Here is a 21,920-nt window from a genome sequence, read left to right as displayed (position 1 = left end):
TTGGGGTGCAGTGGGTTTTTTTATGGGGGGGGAGGGATAAAGGGGGATCCCCTCTTTTCAGGACCCCCCCCCCACCAGCAGCTCCAGCCACCGTGTCAGAGTGGGGGGGTCTGGGGGTGCCTGTGGAGGAAAAAGGGGTTTGGGGGTCACTCCCAGGACCCCCCCTGTGCCCCCTTGAGAGCCCCCTCAAACCCACCAAGAACCCTAAAACCATCTCCAGGATGCCCAAGTGCCTCTGGGACACCCCCAAATTGCCTCTGGGACACCCCCAGATTGCCCTCAATGATCCCCAAGTGACCCCCCAAACCACCCCCAGGATCTCCCAGTGTGTCTGGGACCCCCAAAATTGCCCTCAGTCACCCCCAAGGACCCCCAAACCACCTCCAGGCACCCCCCAGTGCTGCTGGGAACCCCAAAATTGCCCTCAGTGACCCCCAGGTGCTTCCCCAGGACTCCCAACCCACCACCGGGGACTCTCAAATTGCCGCTGGATCCCTAAACCTGTCCCACAGACCCCAAATCCCCTCTGAGGGACCCCCAAACACCCCACAGACACCCCCAAAGGACTCACAGGAATGGGGGGCGCTCCCTTTGTGGGGGGCAGCAGTTTCACTCCCCCATTCTTGGGGTACCCCGGCTCCACCTGCAGCGTCCAGAGGGTCTGGGCAACCTGGGGGCCCCCCAGGACCTGCAGGAGCCCCAGGTCCGGCTGCCAGTCCAGGGCGAACCTGGGGGATCACCAAGGGGTAGGGGTGAGCCCCCCAATTAACCCCCAGCCCCCCCAGTCAACCCCCTACCCTGGCAATTATCCCAAAGCCCCCCCAGAACTGCCCCAAAACCTTCTACAAAGATCCCCCTAACCTCTCCCATAGCCCCCCCAATTAACCTCCTAAATGCCCCTACCCCTCCCAGTTACCCTCTAGACCCTTCAGACCTACCCCAAAGACCCCCCCAACCTCCCTCAAAGCCCCCCAAAGCCCCCCTCACCTGTTCCTCAGGTGTGCCACCTCCTCCCAGAGGCTCCAGCTCTCCCAGCAGCGCTGCTGCAGCTCCAGCAGCCCGGGGCCCAGGGGAGGGGGCAGCCCCAGGGGGGGTTCCTGGGGGCAAAAAAGGGAGGTGGTGAGACCCCAAAACCACCCAGAACCCCCCTGACACCCCCAAACCCCAAAGTGCGTCCCCACAACCATCCTGACCCCCAAAAATTCCTCCTGCCCCAGCTCTCAGTGCTCCCCTAAATTCTCCCCAGTGCCCTCTCAGCCCCCAATTTCTTTCCCCAAGCCCCCAAATCCTCCCCAGCCCCCCAAAATCCCCCCTAAACCACTCACCTGCAGTTGGACCTCCCCACTGGGGGTGAGGGACAGGCGAAGGTGGGGCAGGGAATGGGAGGAGCCAGGAGGGAGTCCCAGCTCCAGCTCCTTCTTGGGGGTCCCTGGCGAGGGGGGCAGCACCTGGGCCCCTGCCAGGGTCTGGTACAGCTCACACGAGGCCTTGACCCTGTGGGAAATGACAGAATGTGGGTGGGGGTGACACGATCACCCCCCCTAAAATTCCTGGGTCCTTCCCACTATCCCAGGAGCCCCTACTGGGTCTTTTCTAGGGCTCTCCCCAACATTGGAGGTACCCCCAAACTCCTGGGTTCCTCTCAGGACCCCCCCAAAATCTCAGGGGCTCCCAACTCCACACCTCACCCTCCTCACCTGTGGTCTCCCATGACCCCCTCACCCGTCCTCTGTCCCCTCCCCTGTCCCCTGACCTGTCCCCACCCCTCACCTGGCCACTCTGTCCCACAGTCCCTGCATCTCCTCCTGGCGCCGGAGCCGCTGCAGGCGCCGCTCCTGAACCTGCTGGAGCAGCTGGGGGGAGAAAGAAACCCCAAATTGGGAGGAAAAGACCCCAAATTAGAGGGGAAAGAGACCCCACATTTGGGAGGAAAAGTATCTCAGACTAGGGGAGAATGAGACCCCAAATTTAGGGGAAAGAGACCCCAAATTGGGAGAGACAAACTCCAACTAGGAGGGGAAAAAGAGATCCCAAATTGGGGGAAAACACCCCAAATTAGAAGGGAAAGAGACCCCACATTTGGGAGCCAAAATATCTTAGACTAGGGGAGAATGAGACCCCAAATTTAGGCGGAAGGAGACCCCAAATTTAGGGGGAAAGAAACCTCAAACTGGGAGAGACAAACTCCAATTAGGAGGGGAAAATACCCCAAATTTGGGGAGAAAAAGACCCCAGATTGCAGAGGAAAGAGATCCTAAACTGGGGGTAGACCCTAAAAGGGGGAGAAGGAGCTGAGACCCGAAGGGAGAAGGAATCCCAGAACGGACCCCACCGTGGGCAGGGGCACCCCAAGGCAAGTGGGACCCACCAGGAGCCCCCACAGGGCAGGGGGACCCCAAAATGTGTCCCCAAATCTCACCTGGTCCCGTCTCTCTGTGGCCTCACGCACCTTCACCTTCAGCTCTTCTTGCTGGGGGGGGAGAGGGACAGCACCCATGGGAGCCCCCAGACCCACACTGTGCCCCCAGAGGAGCCCCCAGACCCACACTGTGCCCCCAGACCCACGCTGTGCCCCCAGACCCACTCTGTGCCCACAAAGGAACCCCCAGAGGAGCCCCCAGATCCACACTGTGCCCCCAACCCCCAGAGGAGCCCCTGGACCCACACTGTGCCCACAGAGGAGCCCCCAGACCCACAGTGTGCCCACAGAGGAGCCCTCAGACCCATACTGTGCCCCCAGAGGAACCCCCAGACCCACATTGTGCCCCCAGTGACTCCTGCCCCTCGAGCCCCCCCGGGACCCCCATCTCCTCAGCCCCCCAGGGACCCCCAGCCCCCCTGGGACCCCCGTACCTGTTCCAGCCGCGCCTCCAGGGCTGCCTTCCCTCGCTGCAGCAGCTGCTGGCCCCGCTCCAGCTGCTCCAGGGCAGCGGGCACGGCCTCCTCCAGGGCCCCCAGGGCCTCCCCATACTTGGCCTTCAGCTCCTGCCAGCGCCCCCGAGCCTGGGCCATCGCCTCGCCTGGGGGGAGCCCCAAATCAGCCCCCCCAAATCGGGAGGGACCCCAAAAGGGACCTGGGAATCAACAATCCCTCCCAAAGGGGTCCTGGGAACTCCCAAACTGGATCCAGGAACCCCCAAACTGGACTCAGATGTATGGCAATTTCCAAATATCCCCTTCCCAAGGGGACCCAGAAACCCCCAAAGTGGACACAGATGTATAGGAACTCCCAAATATTCCCTGAGCTCCCTCCACAAGGGGACCTAGGAACCCCCAAACTGGACCCAGGAACCCCCAAACCCCTGCCCCAAACCAAACCCCAGAACCCCCAAACCAGACCCAGGAACCCCCAAACTGGACTCAGATGTATGGGAATTCCCAAATATCCCCTCCCCAAGGGGACCTAAGAACCCCCAAACCCCTGCCCCAAACTGGACCCAGGAACCCTCAAACCCCTGCCCTAAAGGGACTCAGGAATGCCCAAAGGGGACCCACGAACCCCCAAACCCCTGTCCCAGGGGGAACACAGGAACCCCCAAACCAGACCCAGGGGGTTTTGGGGGGCTCAGGCAGGCTGAGGGCAGCTCTGGGTCCAGTTTGACGGCTCAGAAGGTTTTGGGGTTCAGTTTAGGGGTCAGAACGTTTTGGGCTTCAGTTTGGGGGCTCACGCAGGTCGGTGGGGGCTGGGGGCTGCCCCGGGTTCTCGATGACCCCCAGGAGCAGCTTCAGCACCCGGAACTGGGACAGGAGCAGCTTCTGCTTCCTCCGGGTGTCCTGGGGGACAGGTTTGGGGTGTCACAGGAGATTTAGGGTGCCAAAGGGGTTTGGGAGAGGTCAGAGCAGGTGTTAGAGGTGTCGAGGAAAAATTGGGGTGTGGAGGGGAGAACTGGGGGGACAAAGGAAAATTTTTGAGAAAAATAACGGGGCACAGAGAATGACAGAAAATAGGGCAGTTAAGAAAGTTTAGCAAATAAATATGGGAGTCACTAAAAGAATCAAGGCCAGATAAGGCAGCTGTCAGAAATTTGGGGGGGGGGTTAGAAGTAATTTTAGGGCAGATGTGGGGGGTGTTAGGGAGCACATGAGGAGACCAGGGACAGCTGTGGGTGCTGCAGGTCTATTCTGAGGTGCTGTGGGGCAGTTTTGGGGTCTCACCATTTGATGTTCCACCAGGACTCGGGTGGGGACATCACCCTCCTCCTCCTCCAACTCCAGGCCAGCCTCAAGCGCTGCCAGCGCGCTGGGGACAAGTGTGGGGACACGGGTGGGGATGAGGGAGACATCCCCCCGTTATCCCGCAGTGACACGAGTGGGGACATGGAGACAACCAGGAGCCCTCCTCGGACACGCGTGGGGTCTCGGAGACCCCCGTGGGGATGAGGAGACCCCTCAGCGACGCCCCCCCCCCCCCCCCCATCCCCACAGCCCTCAGGATACGTGAGGGCACGGACACACTGCAGTGCCCCGTGTGGGGCTGGGAATCATCCCAAAGAGCCCGTAAGGACCCGGTGAACCCTCAGGGACCCCAATGGCACCCAGTGAACCCCCCGAGGCCCCCGCAGGGTGGTGGGGGCCGCTGCCGACGCCCCCGAGCCAAGATGGCGGCCGGGCAGCCCTCAGGGGTTCCCGCCTTGGGGAGGGGGTCGCGCGCTCACCCCCTCGCGCGCTCCAGCCGCGCCGCCATTGCCGCCCCGTCTTCCCGCGCTCCCGGCTCGCTCCGCCCACCCGAACGGTGGCGACCAATCAGCGCCTGCGCCCACCCTATTTAAGCCTAGCTGACTAATCGCCGCTCGCCGCTGCTTTAGCCAACCAATCACCGCGTCAGAAGGCGAAGGGCGTTCTCACTGATGCACAGTGCAGCCAATCACAACGCGCGGTGAGAAAGCCACGCCCCCCACTGCCCTGGAGCTCTCAGAGCGGCCGCCATGATGGGCGGGGCTGGGTGAGGGGCGGGGGCACTGGGATGGAGTGGGTTATACTGGGAGGAACTGGGTTAAACTGGGAGGGATCGCTGGGGTCCCAGTGGCCTCTAAGTGGCCTCTCCCTCCAATAATCACACGACTCCTCTTCCCACACCCCCATGGGGGGAGGGGCCTTTATTCCCCCCCAGTTTGGGGAGCAGGGTGGGGGAGGGGTGTCCCCCAAGCTGGGGGGGGACACACAGGACACCCCTCCCCCCATCATCGCCGCCGCCGCCGCTGCACCACGGTCCAGCCGTCCGAGGGGGGCGGGGGCGTCCCGCACTCCATGGCCTGGGGGGGACAATGACGTCATCAGTGTCACATGCCCCCTTGGTGACATCATTAGTGCCCCTCCCCTTCCATCACAGGGGTCCTGGGGGTCCCTCTTCCTAAATTTGGTGATGCCATCACTGCTCCACCCCCACTCCTTTTTTCCCCCCCCACTTGATGACATCATCAGGACTGAATGACATCATCAGGAACGACATCATCACCCCTAAGCCCCTCCTCACTTGGGGGTCCTGGGGAGTCACCACCTCCCCAATTTAATGACATCATCAGTATCCCCTCCCAGTTACACCCCATGACATCATCACCCCATCCCCACCCACTTTGATGACATCATCAGCACCCTCCCAATCCAATTGGCTCCCGAACAATGACATCATCAGCCATGCATGACAGCATCCCAATGTCACCCCCTCACCTCCTCCTCTTCCTCGCCGCTCTCCTCCTCTTCCTCCTCCTCCCCTCGCTCCGGGGGGTTCCGGGGGGCTGTGGGGGGGGTCCCGGGGGGGCTCTGGGGGTCTCCCCCCGGGCGGGCGGTGGCCAGGGCAGCGGCCAGGGCGGGGCCACGCCGGGCCAGAGCCCCCAGGGCCGCCCCCACCCCCCCAACGTCCCCTCCCCGTGCCCGGGCAAAAAGGGTCACCAGCTCCCGGCTCACCTGCAGGGGGACACTGGGATGGACTGGGAGCCACTGGGAGGGACTGGGAACCAGTGGGAGGGACTGGGATAGACTGGGAACCACTGGGGAGAGGACTGGGATGGACTGGGAACCTCCGGGGAGGGTACTGGTATGTACTGGGATGGCTCTGGAGGGTGATTTCTGAGACTGGAATGTACTGGGAGGAAGTAAAAGAGCACTGAGAACAGACTGGTCTGTACTGGGAGGCGCTGGGAGCACCAAAGGATGATGGTAACAGCCTGGGGATGGACTGGGATGAACTGGGAGTGGCTACTGGGAACATCCTGGTCCATACTGGTTTATACTGGGAGCTACTGGGAGCACTTGGGAAGGGAACAAGGGTAGCAGGAAGGGACAAAAGCCACTAGAAGATGCTGAGAGCAGCCCGAGGACAAACTGGGCTGTACTGGGAGTCCCTGGGGGAGGCTGGCCAGCTGCTGGGAGCTCTCTACTCCATACTGGTCCATACTGGTCCGTACTGGGAGCCCACCTGCTGCAGGCTGCCGTCCTCCACCACCGTGTCGAACTCGTTGTCCATCACCTCGGCCAGGAAATCTTCAACCTCCTCCTGCTCCAGGTCAGCTGGGGGGGGATCGGGGGGTGTCACCTCTGCCCCTCCCTCCCCACCAAGGACCCTCCCTCCCTCCGGGGTGGGGGAGGGGCAGCACGCACCGTTCTGCGTGAAAAAATCGAGCAGCGCCGAGCTGAGCCACGCAGCCTTTTCGGGACCCTGCGGCCCCCCGAAGCCCTGTGCCACCGCCAGCTGGGGGGACAGCCCGGGGGGGACATGGGGACACCCGGTGCTGGTCCCGGGGTGCCCCCGCTGTGTCCCCAAGTGCCCCTCGGAGCCCCCTCACGCTGTCCCCTCCTCATCCGCAGCGCCGCCCGCTCCCCCAGCACTGTCCCCAGTGTCCCCCCAAGCTGTCCCCAGGTGTCCCCGGTGTCCCCCCTCACCTGCAGCGCCGCCCACCCCCCCAGCACGGCCCGAACCCCCTCCGCGAACAGCGCCCGCGCCTCCACCCCGGGGGCCGCCATGACGGCGCTGCGCAGGCGGCGCGGCCGAGCGCCGAATCCACGAGCGAGCGAGGCACGGAGCGATCCCCGAGTCGCCGATGGACGCGTGGGGGCGTGGCGAAGGGGGTGGTATTGAGGGGCGTGGCCTCAGGCAGAGGTAGGACGGGACTACAGCTCCCGCCAGCCCCCGCGCGGCGGTGGTCACGTGAGGGGGCTGAGAGGGTGGGGGCGTGGGGGGGTTGGGGTCTGTTCGGGGGGCTGGGGGGGGTATGGGGCACAGGGGGTATATGGGGCAGAGGGTGGATAGGGGAGAGAGGGAGGATATAGGGCACAGGGGGGATATGCGGCAGACAGAGGATATAGAGCACAGGTGGTTATGGGGGATATGAGGGGACAGGGAAAATGTGGGGCACAGGTGGTTGTGGGGGATATGGAGGCACAGGGGGGATATGGGGCAGAGGCAGGATATAGGGCAGAGGGGACTGTGGGGGATATGGGGGCACTATAGGTGGTGCAGGGCACACAGGAGCTCTAGGGGGCTCCGTGGGGTATAGGGGACACAGGCTATAGGGGCTGGGGGGGCTCTATGGGGTATAGGGCTTATAGGGGCTGGGGTCTCTATAGGTTATAGGGGCTTAGGGGTTCTATGGGGTATAGGAGCTATAGGGACTGGGGAGCTCTCTGAATGAGGTATAGGGGCTGGGGAGCTGTCTGAGGTATAGGGGGGCACAGGGGCTTGAGGGGCTGGGGGGCTCTATGGGGTATAGGGGATTTAGGGGCTGGGGGGCTGTATGGGGTATAGGGGATTTAGGGGCTGGGGGGCTCTATGGGGTGTAGGGGAGCACAGGGGCTGTAGGGGCTCTGTGGAACATGGGGGATTTAGGGGCTAGGGAGCTCTATGGGGTATAGGGGGGCACAGGGCGGGCTATAGGGTACACACAGGAACTGGGGAGGGGGCTGTGGTGGTCCAGGGGGGTTATAGGGATCAGAACTGGGCACACCCCACCCCTATAGGATCCATAGGGAGCCCCACAGCAGGGTGGGCGGGCTGAGGTACCTGTGGCACCCTAAGGGGGGATACCTGTGGCAGCGGGGGGGGGCTGAGGGTACACACAGCACCCTTGCGGGGTACCTATGGCACCCTTGGGGGGTACCCAGAGCCCCCCAGAGTATCCCGAGGGTACCTACGGCATCCTTGGGGGCGGGCGTACCTGTAGCATCCTTTTGGGGGGGGGGCTGCCCCCGGAAGTCCTTCCTCCGCAGGAAGAGCAGCCGCTGTGCGGGGGGGGGGGGGCCGGGGGGATGCTTCCACCCCCCCCAGATTTCGGGGACCCCCCCAATTAACCCCGCTGCCCTTATTAATTACACCGTACCCCCCCTCCTTGATTGCCCCCCTCCCCGCGCCCCATCGAAGCCTCTTTGTCTCCCTCGCAGGTCCCCCCCCGCGGGGAAGGGGGTGACGCGGCCACCGCCGGTGCCACCCGAGGGGGGGGGACACCCCTAAAATCGAGGTGACCCCCCCCGGACCCCCTAAACCACCCCCGGACACGCGGCCCCCTCCCCTCCTTCATCCATAGGGGCGGCAGGGGCTGGCAAGGGGGCGGCGGCGGGAGTGGGGGGGGGGGTCACCCCCTAAAATTGGGGGTGGGGGAGTGGGGACAACCATGGCCGCCGATCTGGGGGACCCCAAAACTCCCCCGGCCCCCCCAAAACGCTTCTTCCGCAAGAGCGTGGAGGTGCTGGAGGAGGAGGAGCGGGGCGAGCGCGGCGGCGACCCCGGCCCGCGGGGCGACCCCCGGCTCGGGGGCGGCGAGGAGGGCGAGGAGGAGGCGGAGATGAAGGCCGTGGCCACCTCGCCCGGCGGCCGCTTCCTCAAGTTCGACATCGAGCTGGGGCGCGGCGCCTTCAAGACGGTCTTCAAGGGCTTCGACACCGACACCTGGGTGGAGGTGGCCTGGTGTGAGCTGCAGGTGAGCCCCGAGCCGGCGGGGGGGTCGTGGGGGGGAGTTTTGGGGGGGTTGGGGGTCGTGAGGTGGTGGGTGGGAGGTGAAGTTGGTTTTTTTAGGGTTAGAGGGAGATGATGGTGGGGTTTTGGTGGGTTCTTGGGGGTTTGAGGCTCTTTGGGAGATGGGGACACCCCAAAATTTGTCATGAAGTGCCTGATTGGCCACTCAAGTTGGTGTTGAACTTCTTCCAAAGCTGTGAGTGGCTCCTCGAGCTCAGCTTGAGGCTGTTCTGATATCAGTGATCCCCAAAATCCTCTCTTGAATTCCACAATTGGTCCTTTGAAGCTCTCCCAAACCCCAAAATTCATCATGAACCCCTTGACTGGCACCACAAATTGATGTTGAAGCCCTTCCAAAGCTGCAATTGGTTTCTCAAACTCATTTTGAGGTTCTTCCAAAATTAGTGATCTCGAAAATCTACTCTTGAATCCTATAGTTGATCCTTTGATCTCATCTTGAACCCCTCCCAGAGATTAGGACACCCCAAAATCCATCATGAACCCTCTCAAATTCATCATTGGCACCACAAATTGACGTTGAAACCTTTCCAAAGCTGTGATTGGCTCCTCAAACTCATTTTGAGGCTCTTCCAATATCAGTGATCTCCAAAATCCACCCATGAACTTTTCAGCTCACCTTGAGCCCCTCCCAAAGATAAGGACACCCCAAAATTCATCATGAACCTCCTGACTGGCCCCTGAAATCAAGACCCCAAAATCACCATGAACCTCACAGCTGACCCCACAGCCACCCCAAATCCCATCAATTCCCCCCAAATTGAGCTGTTTGTCCCCCAAAGTGCTCTGTTACCCCCTGAAACTGGGGGTGAGGATGATGATGATGAAGTTTGGGGGTGAGGATGCTGACCCTGGAGTTGGGAGATGATGATGTTGATGTTGATGTTGCTGGCAATGATCTTGAGGTTTAGGGATGATGGTGATACTGGGGTTGGGGAATAATGATGATGGGGATGATGATGATGGTGATGATGATGGTGACAACCCTGGAGTTTGGGGTTGATGGTGATGATGATGATGATACTGGACTTGGGGAATAATGATGATGGTGATGACGACAACTCTGGAGTTTGGGGGTGATGATGGTGATGATGATGATGACGCCCTGGAATTTGGGGATGATGGTGATGATGATGATGATACTGGAGTTGGAGGATGATGATGATGGTGCTGTCTACATCCCTGAGGTTTAGGCATGATGATGATCCTGGGGCTGGAGAATGATGATGAAAACAATGATAATGATGATGATGATGATGATGATGATGATGATGATCCTGGGGCTGGGGGCTGCTAATGCTGATGCTGCTGCTGGACTTTGGGGTGTGTCTGTGTCCCCCAGGACCGCAAGCTGACCAAGGCGGAGCAGCAGCGCTTCAAGGAGGAGGCCGAGATGCTCAAGGGGCTGCAGCACCCCAACATCGTCCGCTTCTACGACTCCTGGGAGTCCTCGCTCCGCGGCAAGAAGTGCATCGTCCTCGTCACCGAGCTCATGACCTCGGGCACCCTCAAGACGTGAGTTGGGGGCGCGGGGGGACACCTTGGGGGGGTCCGGGCGTGGCTGACGGGACCCCACAGGTACCTCAAGAGGTTCAAGGTGATGAAGCCGAAGGTGCTGCGGAGCTGGTGCCGGCAGATCCTGAAGGGGCTGCAGTTCCTGCACACGAGGACGCCGCCCATCATCCACCGCGACCTCAAGTGCGACAACATCTTCATCACCGGCCCCACCGGCTCCGTCAAGATCGGCGACCTGGGGCTGGCCACGCTCATGCGCACGTCCTTCGCCAAGAGCGTCATCGGTGAGCGCCGTGGGGACCTTGGGGACGCCCCTGAGGGCACCCCCTGACCGCCCACCCCACAGGGACCCCCGAGTTCATGGCCCCCGAGATGTACGAGGAGCGCTACGATGAGTCCGTGGATGTCTACGCCTTCGGGATGTGCATGCTGGAGATGGGCACGTCCGAGTACCCCTACTCCGAGTGCCAGAACGCCGCCCAGATCTACCGCAAAGTCACCAGCGTGGGTGTCCCACCACTCCTGAGACCCCCAAACCTCCCCTGAGACCCCCAAACCTCCCTCAGAGCCCCCCAAGTCACCGTGTCCCCCCACAGGGCATCAAGCCGGCGAGTTTCCACAAGGTGACGGACCCCGAGGTGAAGGAGATCATCGAGGGCTGCATCCGGCAGAACAAGGCTGAGAGGTGGGGTGGGGTGGGGTGGTGGTCTGGGACCCCTGCGGCCCCCCAGGACTGACCACACTGACCACACACCCCGTCCATGCCAGGCTGTCCATCCGGGACCTGCTGGACCACGCGTTCTTCGCCGAGGACACGGGGCTGCGCGTGGAGCTGGCTGAGGACGACGCGGGGCTGGACCCGGCGCTGGCGCTGCGGCTCTGGGTGGAGGACCCCAAAAAGCTCAAGGGCAAGCACAAGGACAACGAGGCCATCGAGTTCAGCTTCAACCTGGAGGCTGATGTCCCCGAGGAGGTGGCCTATGAGATGGTGAGGAGTGACCCCAAAACCCTTCAGGGTTGGCCTCTAGTTGGTCTTGATTCTCTCCAAATGCAATGAACCCTCAAAAATTGTGGCTCATGCTCATCTTGAGCACCCCAAAAAGCAGTGACAGCTCAAAAGCTACCCAGGAACCCAAGAGTTGGTGCCTCCAACTCTTCTTGAACATCTTTCCCAACAAATGTCACCCCAAAATTCATCCCTGAACCTCACCTTGGACCTTTCCCAAAACTGATACCCCAAAAATTCATCCCTGAACCTCTCCCAACACTAACGATCCTCCAAATTCATCCCTGAACCTTACCTTGAACTTCTTCCAAAACCAATGATGCCCCAAAATTCATCCTTTAACGTCGCCTGGAACCTCTCCCCCAAAATTGATCCCTAAACCCCACCTTGAACCTCTCCCAAAACTGATACCCCAAAAATTCATCCCGGAACATCACGTGGATCCTCTCCCAAAACCGACACCCCCCCAAAATTCCCTCTGGAACCAACCCCGAGCCCCCCAGCTCTTGGTGCCCCCCCTGGACACCCCAAATTCACTCTCTCAGGTGAAATCCGGGTTCTTCCACGAGAGCGACTCCAAGGCCGTGGCCAAATCCATCCGGGACCGGCTGGCGCTGGTGAGGAAGACGCGGGAGAAGAAGCAGGCGGAGGGCAGGGGGGGCCCCGAGGGCCGGGGGGGCCCCGAGAGCGAGGACACCGAGGTCGATCAGCACGTGAGGCAGCAGCTGCTGTGGGAGCAGCCCCCTCCTGGTCCTGGTGAGACCCCAAAACTGCCCCTGGACCCTCTAAATGCCCTCTAAAACTGCTCCAGACCTTCAAACTGCCCCCTAGAACTGTCCCATGTGCTCTCAAAACTGCCCCTGGACATCCAGAACTGTACCCAGACCCTCAAACTGCCCCCTAAAACTGCTCCAGACCTTCAAACTGACCCCTAAAACTGCCCCCAGTGCCTCCAAAACTGCCCCTGGACACCTAGAACTGTACCCAGACCTTCAAATTGCCCACTAAAACTGCCCCCAGTGCCTCCAAAACCGCCCCTGGACATCCAGAACTGTACCCAGACCCTCAAACTGCCCCCTAAAACTGCTCCAGACCTTCAAACTGACCCCTAAAACTGCCCCCAGTGCCTCCAAAACTGCCCCTGGACACCCAGAACTGCACCCAGACCTTCAAATTGCCCACTAAAACTGCACCCAGACCTTCAAATTGCCCACTAAAACTGCCCCCAGTGCCTCCAAAACTGCCCCTGGACACCCAGAACTGCACCCAGACCTTCAAACTTGCCCACAGTGCTCTCAGAACTGCCCCTGGACACCCAGAACTGCTCCGAGACTCTCAAACTGTCCCCTAAAACTGCCCCAAGTGCTTTCAAAACTGCCCCTGGACACCCAGAACTGCCCCCAGACCCTCCAACTGACCCCTAAAACTGCCCCGGACCCTCAAACTGGCCCCTAAAATGGTTCCAAACCCCCCAAAACTGCCCCCAAAACTGCCCCCCTTGTACCCCCAAACTGCCCTCAGCCCCCCCAAACTGCCCCCTGCCCCCAGTGAGACTCCCCCCAGCAGTGACCCCCATTTGCTCCCTCCCCACAGCCGAGGGGGTCCCGGATAATGTTCCTCCCCCAGATGTCTCCGGTCCCTGCAGTGTCACCGGAGCACCTGAGCAGCTCTGGGGGTACCCACAGGGAGCCCAGGATGGGGTGTCCCCCCCTGTGCCACCACCGGTAAGTGCCTGTCACACTGGGGGGGTCCTGGGGGGGTCCAGACCCCCCTGACACTGCCCTGTGTCCTGCAGGTGACCCAGGGGACCGAGGGGACAGCAGAGGATGGCACCGGAGGAGCCACCACGGAGCCACCTGGGCCTGAGGGGGAGCCCTGTGGCTGTGGCGGGGGGTCGGTGACAGTGGGGACACAGCCACAGGTGGCACCCGGGGCACCGGGGCCGGGGATGGCACCGAGAGTGGCAGCGGGGGTGGCACTGCCAGCTGCGGGGGTGACGGCGGCTCCTGGAGTGTCACCAGCGCAAGGGGTGCCACCTCCTGCTGGAGTGCCACCGGCCCCGGGGGTGACACCAGCTCTGGGGGTGACACCAGCTCTGGGGGTGCCACCTCCAGCTGGAATGTCACCAGCCCAAGGGGTGACACCAGCTCCACGGGTGACACCAGTCCAGGGGATGACATCAGTGCCAGGGGTGACACCACCCCAAGGCATGCCATCAGCTCCAGGGATGCCACCAGCTCCAGGGGTGACACCAGCGCAGGGGATGGCATCAGTGCCAGGGATGCCACCAGCTCCAGGGATGACACCAGGTCCAGGGGTGACACCAGCCCAAGGAATGGCATCAGTGCCAGGGGTGACCCCAGCCCAAGGGATGCCACCTGGTCCAGGAGTGCCAGCCCCAGCTGGGGTGCCACCACAGTTGGTCCCCATGATGCAGCTGCAGCCAGGCCTTGGAATGCCACCAACAGCCCCTGGGATGCCACCAGGTCCAGGAATGCCACTGCCATCTGGGATGCCACCAGCCCAGGGGATGCCACCACAGCCAGTCCCCACCATGCAGCCGCAGCTGGTGCCAGGGATGTCACCAGCTCCAGGGATGCCACCAGTGGTGGGGATGTCACCAGCTCTGGGGATTCCACCACTGTCCGTCATGACACCAGTCATGGGGATGTCACCGGCCCCGGAGATGCCACCTCCATCCATGATGCCACCAGCCCAAGGAATGCCACCTCCATCTGTGATGCCACCAGTCATGGGAGTGTCACCAGCCCCAGGGGTGCCACCTGCCCAAGGGATGCCACCACCATCCATGATGCCACCAGCCTCAGAGATGCCACCACCATCCATGGTGCCACCAGCCATGGTGATGCCACCAGCCATGGTGATGCCACCAGCACAAGGGATGCCAGCTCCACCCATGATGCCACCAGCCCAAGGGATGCCAACTTCATCCGTGATGCCACCAGCCCCAGGGGTGCCACCTCCATCTGTGCTGCCACCAGCCCCAGGGATGTCACAAGCTCCAGAGATGCCACCACCATCCATGATGCCACCAGCCATGGGGATGCCACCAGCCCCAGAGATGCCACCACCATCCATGATGCCACCAGCCATGGGGATGCCACCAGCCCCGGAGATGCCACCACCATCCCCAATGCCACCAGCCGTGGGGATGCCACCAGCCCCAGAGATGCCACCACCATCCCCAATGCCACAACCCCTGATGCTCCCTGGCCCTGAGGACCCCTCGGTGCCCGCCGAGGCCGCGTCCCTGCTGCGTGTCCCCGATGTCCCCGATGTCCCCGGGCCGCGTGCCCGGCAGCGCCGCGCGTCGTGCCAGCGCCCTGCCCGCTTCCAGCTCACCGTGCTGCAGGTCAGGGCGGGGCTGGGGGCTGGGGGGCAGCATGGGGACATCCCTGCACGGTCACAGTGTCACCACCCCCCAGGTGTCCTCAGCTGGGGACAACACGGTGGAGTGCCAGCTGGAGACCCACGACAGCAAGATGGTCACCTTCAGGTTTGACGTGGATGGGGACGCGCCCGAGGACATCGCCTGCTACATGGTGACCCCCGAGCTGTCCCCGTGTCCCCAGCCCGTGTCCCCTTCCCAGTCTCTATCCCCTATCCCCAGTCCATGTCCCCTTCCCAAACCCATGTCCCCCTCCCCAATCTGTGTCCCTGTGTCCCCAGCCCGTGTCCCCTTCCCCAATCTCTGCCCCCCTTCCCAAACTGTGTCCCCTTCCCCAATCTCTCTCCCCCCCCTCAATCTGTGTCCCCCCCAAACCGTGTCCTCTTCCCCAATGTGTTTCCCCTCCCCCAACCCATATCTCCTCTCTAAACCTGTGTCCCCTTCCCCACTTTGTGTCCCCATGTCCCCTTCCCTAATCTCTGTCCCCCTTCCCAACCCCTGTCCACCTCACAGGTCGAGGACAACTTTGTCCTGGAGGGGGAGCGGGACAAGTTCGTGGAGGAGCTCAAGGCCATCGTGGAGCAGGCACGGGGGCTCCTCGGGACCCCCGCCCCGGACCCCCAGGTGCTCCCCCTGCCCCCCCATCTCACCCCTCCCTCCACCCAGACCCCCCCACTGACCCCCCAAATGTGTCTCCCCCCAGGTGGGACCCCTGGAGCCGCCAGCGGGTGGTGAGTAGTGGGGAAGGGGATGGGGCTGGGGTCGCCCCCCACCCGCTGACCCCTCGCCCCCCACCAGGGGAAGGACCCCCCCAATCGTCACCCGTGGGGCGCTGGAGGTTCTGCATCAACCAAACCATCCGGAACCGCGAGGCCACCGGTGCGTCCCCAGGGCTGGGAGGGGACACGGAGCTGCCACCACCCCCCCGGAGCTGGGGGTGTCACCCTCACCCCATCCCTGACGGGGGTGTCCCCTCTCTGCAGGCCCTGGGGGACCCCCGCCTGCACGGAGAGCCCTGGGGACATCCCAAGGGGGTCCCCAAGAACAGGGGACAAACAGGAGCGGAGCGTCGGAGCAGGACGGGCCAGGGGGGCTGGAGATGGCGGTCCCCAAAGCCCAGGACCTGGATGTCCCCCAGGGACAGGAGTCAGCTGTCCCCAAACCGGAGGAGCTGGGTGTCCCCCAGGCTTTGGGGACAGCTGTCACTGTTCCCCAGGAGGTGGCTGAACCCACAGCACCAGAGAGGATCAACCCTGAACCCCAAGATCTGAGGGCTCCCCAAGGCTCAGGGCTGAGTGTCCCCAGCCCTGGACACCCGGACGTGGCTGTCCCCAAACCTCCGGAGCTCAATGGCCACCAAGAGCCCCTCGTCCCTGGGGACACAGAGCCAGGTGTCCCCCAGGAAGAGGGGACAGTCACTGCCCCATTGGAGCAGGAGGGACCCAGGGAACCGCCCGAGCCCCCAGAGCCGGACGTGTCCCAAGAGCCAGGTGACCCCCAAGGACTGGGGACAATCGTCACTGGAGCCCCAGAGCCACCAGGTGACTCCCAAGGACTGGGGACACTTGTCACCGGTGCTTGGGGGCAGGAGGGACCCCCGGGACCAGAGGTGAGTGTTCCCCACCCCTGACTCCAGGTGTCCTCCAGTCCCCAAGGTCTCAGTGCCCCTCAAGGACCAGAGGCCACTGTCCCCATCCCCAGAACTTTGGTGTCCCCCAAACCCAAACCCCAAGACCTCGATGTTCCCCAAAGACCAGGAATGACTGTCCCCAGCCCCGAACTGCCTGTCTCCCAAACCCTGAGTCCTTGGTGTCCCTGACCCCAAACCCCAATGACTCCAGAACCCCAGCCCCGAGGCCTTGATGACCCTCAGCTCCAAAACCCCAAGGACCCTAAACCCAAACCCCCACGCTGTTGATGTCCCTTTAATCTCAAGATGTCAGTGTCCCCCAAACCCAAAATCCCAAGAGCCCGATGACCCCAAATCCCCAACCTCAAGACCCTGATGTCCCCCAAAACCTTAAGATCTTGATGATCCCAGCCCCCAGGCCCTGGTGTCTCCCCAGTCCCAAAACCTCAGTGTCCCCAAACACTCAACCCCAAGACCTCGCTGATCCTGGTGTACCCTGGCTGTGCTGATGCCCTGTTCCCATCCCCAATCCCGATCCCATTCCCATCCCCGTTCCCATATTCCCATCCTCATTCCCAATCGCAATCCCAATCTCGTTCCCATTTCCCTTCGCCATTCCCATATCCTCACATTCCCATCCCCACATTCCCATATTCCCATTCTTATATCCCCATTCCCATATTCCCACATTCCCATATTCCCATCCCCACTTCCATATTCCCATATTCCCATTCCCATATTCCAATTCCCTTATTCCCGTTCCCATATTCCCATTCCCATTCCTGATCCCATCCCCACATTCCCATAATCCCATTCCCATATTCCAATTCCCTTATTCCCGTTCCCATTCCCATATTCCCATCCTCGATCCCATTCCCATTCCTGATCCCATATTCCCATATTCCTGTTCCCATCCCCATTCCCATCCCCACATTCCCATATTCCCATTCCCTCAATCCCGTTCCCATATCCCCACATTCCCATATCCCCACATTCACACATTCCCATTCCCATATTCCCACATTCCCATATCCCCACATTCACACATTCCCATTCCCATATCCCCACATTCCCATATCCCCACATTCCCACATTCCCATTCCCACATTCCCATATCCCCACATTCCCATATCCCCACATTCACACATTCCCATTCCCATATCCCCACATTCCCATATCCCCACATTCCCACATTCCCATTCCCACATTCCCATATCCCCACATTCCCATATCCCCACATTCCCATATCCCCACGTTCCCATATTTCCATTCCTCCAATCCCATCCCCACATTCCCACATTCCCATTCCCATATCCCCACATTCCCACATTCCCATATCCCCACATTCCCATTCCCATATCCCCACATTCCCAACCCCATTCCCATCCCGCAGGCCGTGCCCCCCGCCCGCCCCCCGCCCGGGGCTGCCTCGTTCCCGCTGGGGCTGTGCCCGCGCCTGCGCAGCCCCCGCAAGGGCTGGGGGCGCCGCATCAAGAGCTGGGCCCGGCGCCTGCGCCCCCCGTCTGGGGGGGGAGACCCCCACACAGGTATGGGGAGGACCCCAGAACCCCTGGGGAAACCCACAGCCCATCTGTGCCCTCCTGTGTACCCCTAAACCCCATCTGTGCCCCCCATGTACCCCTAAACTCCATCTGTGCCCCACATGTACCCCTAAACCCCATCTGTGCCCCCCCATGTACCCCCAAATCCCATCTGTGCCCCCCATGTGCCCCTAAACCCCATCTGTGCCCCCCCATATCTCTAAATCCCATCTGTGCTCGCCCGTACCCCTAAACCCCATCTGTGCCCCCCCCACCCCTAAATCCCATCTGTGCCCCCCAATCATGGTCCTTCATGTAGCCCCCCATGGGACCCCCATTTCCACCCCCTGCGTGCCCCCCCTGTACCCCCATTTCCACCCCCATATCCCCCTGTACCCCCATTTACCCCGTGTGCCCCCCCCCACTGACCCCCCTGTCCCACAGAGGAGCCAGAGGAACTCGGGGACCCCTCACGGCGAGGGCACTGCCAGGTGGGTGTTGGGGACCCCAAAATTCCCCAGGGACCCCCCCCCCCAAACTGGTCCAATGGGACTCCCAAAAACCCACAGGGACCCCAAATCTGCCCCTGGGACCCTAAAACTGCCACAGAGACCCCCCACAAAACTGCCCCAGAGAGCTCAGAACTACCCCAAGAGACCCCAGAGTTATCCCAGGGACCCCCAAACCACCCCAGAGATCCCAAATTTGCCCCAGGACCCCCCCCAAACTGGTCCAAGGGACCCCTCAAACTGCCCCAGAGACCCCCAGACTGCCCCAGGGACCCCAAAACAACTCCAGAGACCCCAAAATCTGTCCCAGGGACCCCCCGAACTACCCCAGAGACCCCCAAACTGTCCCAAGGGACCCCCAAACTGCCCCAAATCTGTCCCAGGGACCCCAAATCTGTCCCAGGGACCCCCCCCAAACTGTCCCAGACACCCCAAATCCCCCCCCAACCCTCCCTTCACCCCCATCTCCTGTCACCCCTCTCTCCCCCTGTCCCTCCCCAGCCACCCCCCGAGCCCCCCGACCCCGAGGGCGACTGGGGGGGCCCCAGCTCGGGCAGCGAGAGTGGGGGGCTGGGGGGACCCCCGCACCCCCCTGGAGCCCCCCTGCTCCCCCCGGGGTCCCCCGAGACCCCCCTGAGCAGCGATGGGGACTCGGAGCCCGAGGACGAGGCGCTGCGGGAGCAGCTGCGGCGGCTGCGGGAAAAGTGAGTGAGGGGCTTTTGTGGAGGCTTTTGGGGGGATTTGGGGGGTCCTGGGGAGGTTTTAGGGGTCCCAAGGGGGCTTGGAGGGGTTTGGGGGCATCCCACAACCCTACCCAGCCAAATCCAGGAGGTGCTGGAGCTGCCAGTGTGGATCCTGGGGGCGTTTTGGGGGTCCTGGAGAGGTTTTGGGGGTCTTAGGGAGGGTTTGAGGGGTCTTGGGGAGTGTTTGGGGGTCCTGGGAGGGTTTTGGGGGTCCCTGGAAGGGTTTTGGGACCCCCTCCATTCCCCCCCAGGCCACATCCAGGAGGTTCTGGAGCTGCCACTGTGTCAGGACTGGGACCCTGGGGGTGTTTTGGGGGGTCCTGGGGAGGTTTTGGAAGTCCTGGGGAGGTTTTGGGGGTCCTGGGGAAGTTTTGGAAGTCCTGGGGAGGTTTTGGGGGTCTCAGGAAGGTTTTGGGGGTTCTGGGAGGGTTTTGGGGGTCCTGGGCAGGGTTTGGGGACACCCTGTGACCTCCCTGAACCTTCCAAGTATGTTCAAGAGGTCCCAGGAGCCACCAGTGCAGCTCTCTGGGGGAGTTTGGGGGGGTCCTAGGGAGGTTTTGGGGGTCCCGGGAAATTTTTGGTGTCCCGGAATGGTTTTTGGGGTCTTGAGGAGGGTTTGGGGACCCCCTGTGACCCCTCCCTGCCCCCCCAGGCACATCCAGGAGGTTCTGGAGCTGCGGGCACGGCAGGACCGGGAGCTGCGGGAGCTGCACCGGCGGCTCCGAGCCCTCAAAGAGGCCCGGGGGGACCCCCCGAAATGGGGAGGGGGCGGCGGGACCCCCCCCCAGCGAGGCCATGGGGGGTCCCCGCGGCGGCCTCGGGGGGCCCGGGCGCGAGGGAGGGGCCGGGGCGTGGCCCTGACAGGTTTGGGGGGAAAGGAGGGGATTTTGGGGGGCAAAGGGGGGGGGGTTGGGGTACAAAGGGGGGATTTTGGGGGGGTAGGAGGGGATTTTGGGGTACAAAGGGGGGATTTTGGGATGGGGACTGGGGGTTGTGGTAAAAAAGGGAGGTTTTGGGGTGCAGGGAGGGATTTTGGGGTGCAGGACGAGTGTGGTTTTGGGGTACAAAGGGGGGATTTTGGGGTGGAGGAGGGGGGTTGGGGTAAAAAAGAGGTTTTGGGGTGCAGGGAAGGATTTTGGGGTGGAGGAGGAGGGGTGTTTTGGGGTACGAAGGGGGGATTCTGGGATGTGAAATGGAGTTTGGGGTGCAAAGGGGGGATTTTGGGGTTGGGGTAAAAAAGGGAGGTTTTGGGGTACAAAGGGAGGATTTTGGGATGCAAAAGGGGTGAAAAAAGAGGATCTTGGGGCGCAAAGGGGGGATTTTGGGGTAGGGGTAAAAGGGGTGGATTTTGGGGTGCAGGGAGGGATTTTGGGGGTGCAGGTTTTGGGGTGAAAAGAGAAGGTTTTGAGGTGCAGGTGGGTCTCCCTATTTCCAAACTCCTCTCCCTCACCTGCAGAGGCCTCAGCCCCCTCCCCGGGCCCCCCGACCCCCCCGGCCCCCCCAAAAAAGGGGCTCTTCACCGACGACCTGCACCGGCTGGTGGATGAGTGGGTCCAGGACACGGCCAGGGCCCAGGTGGGGAAGATTTTGGGGGGCTGGAATGGCTCCCTGCCCCATTTTAGGGGGGCTCTGGGGATTTTTGGTGGGCTGGATTGTTTGGGGGGAGCTGGGAGGCCTGCACTCCCTTTTTGGGGGCCCTTTGTCCCATTTTTAGGGATCTGAGGGGATTTTTTGGGTGGCCTGAGATGGCTATTGCGGGGCTGAGGAGGAGTGCTCCCCATTTTTGGGGGGCTCAAGGGATTTTGGGGGGCTGGAGAGGACCTGCACCCCATTTTTGGGGGTCTGGGGTTGGGTGGGAAGCTAAACCCCCTTTTTGGGGATATGGGTGGATCTTTTGGGGGGCTCCACCTCATTTTTGGGGGGCTGGGAGCATCTTGGGGGGCTGGCATGGCTTGGGGAGGAACCCTGAACTCCCTTTTTTGGTGTTTGGGGGGGTTCCCACGCTCATTTTTTGGGGGTTTGGGGGAGCTGGGGGTTCCCTTCACCCCCTTTTTGGGGGTCTGGGAGGGATCCCCAAAACCTGAACCCCCATTTTTTCCCTTTCCCCTTCCCCCAGGCCACCTCCTCGTGGGTCTCCACCCTGCGCGGCACCCGTGGGACCCCCCGAAAATGGGGGGAGCTGCCCCCCCCCCAAACCTGTCCTGCGTGGGGGGGGCAGCCCCCTCCCCCCGGGGGCTGAGTGAGGGGGGGTCCCTGGACCCTGACCCCCCCAAACCCCCCCTGTTTTGGGTCAAAACCAATTTCCAGCCCCTAAATCACTTTGTTTCCCCCCAAAAGCCCCTTGTTTAACCCCCTCCCATTGGGTGACCCCAAATTTCTAGCCCTAAAATGACCTCCTTTCACCCCAAAATTCCCCTTCTTTTGGGTCCTGTGGTGTGACCCCTGTTTCTGGCCCCAAAATTACCTTATTTTGCCCTAAAATTTCCCTTTTTTTGCTGCCCCTATGGGCTGAACTCACTTTTTGGCCTCAATTCACTCCCCAAATCCCCTTTTTAGGATACTCAACCCTCCCAATTTCTGGTCCCAAAACCACCTCATTTTGACC

The 21,920-nt window shown here is 61.9% G+C and overlaps 3 protein-coding genes across 3 annotated transcripts; 1 reads left to right on the top strand and 2 right to left on the bottom strand.

Annotated features, from left to right (window-relative positions):
* Positions 1-57: 57 nt before the first annotated feature.
* LOC128949682 (ZW10 interactor-like) lies at positions 58-4,712 on the bottom strand. The gene is made up of 10 exons (XM_054294594.1): positions 4,656-4,712; positions 4,156-4,240; positions 3,669-3,774; positions 2,854-3,020; positions 2,420-2,470; positions 1,771-1,853; positions 1,326-1,494; positions 988-1,043; positions 572-728; positions 58-120 (listed from the first exon to the last, which is right to left on the bottom strand). Exons 1-10 carry the CDS (start codon positions 4,682-4,684, stop codon positions 58-60), a joined length of 966 nt encoding a protein of 321 aa, XP_054150569.1. The 5' UTR covers positions 4,685-4,712.
* Positions 4,713-5,091: 379 nt separating this feature from the next.
* Positions 5,092-6,960, bottom strand: TSR2 (TSR2 ribosome maturation factor). The gene is made up of 4 exons (XM_054294593.1): positions 6,880-6,960; positions 6,598-6,688; positions 6,416-6,507; positions 5,092-5,252 (listed from the first exon to the last, which is right to left on the bottom strand). Exons 1-4 carry the CDS (start codon positions 6,958-6,960, stop codon positions 5,181-5,183), a joined length of 336 nt encoding a protein of 111 aa, XP_054150568.1. The 3' UTR covers positions 5,092-5,180.
* A 1,643-nt stretch (positions 6,961-8,603) lies between these two features.
* On the top strand, positions 8,604-21,559 carry LOC128949679 (serine/threonine-protein kinase WNK2-like). Its single transcript, XM_054294592.1, has 20 exons — positions 8,604-8,909; positions 10,305-10,477; positions 10,541-10,761; positions 10,824-10,981; positions 11,074-11,162; positions 11,246-11,465; positions 12,029-12,239; positions 13,077-13,207; positions 13,279-14,856; positions 14,930-15,046; positions 15,406-15,516; positions 15,596-15,623; positions 15,691-15,771; positions 15,876-16,501; positions 17,916-18,069; positions 18,508-18,554; positions 19,074-19,276; positions 19,968-20,179; positions 20,772-20,890; positions 21,432-21,559. Exons 1-20 carry the CDS (start codon positions 8,604-8,606, stop codon positions 21,552-21,554), a joined length of 4,908 nt encoding a protein of 1,635 aa, XP_054150567.1. The 3' UTR covers positions 21,555-21,559.
* The last annotated feature ends 361 nt before the right edge of the window (positions 21,560-21,920 follow it).

Source organism: Melozone crissalis, unplaced genomic scaffold (genome assembly GCF_028551555.1).
Source record: "Melozone crissalis strain CALT ecotype California unplaced genomic scaffold, PUWL_Pcris_2 ptg000266l_1, whole genome shotgun sequence".
NCBI lineage: Eukaryota > Metazoa > Chordata > Aves > Passeriformes > Passerellidae > Melozone > Melozone crissalis.
This window is presented reverse-complemented; position numbering and strand designations above follow the sequence as displayed.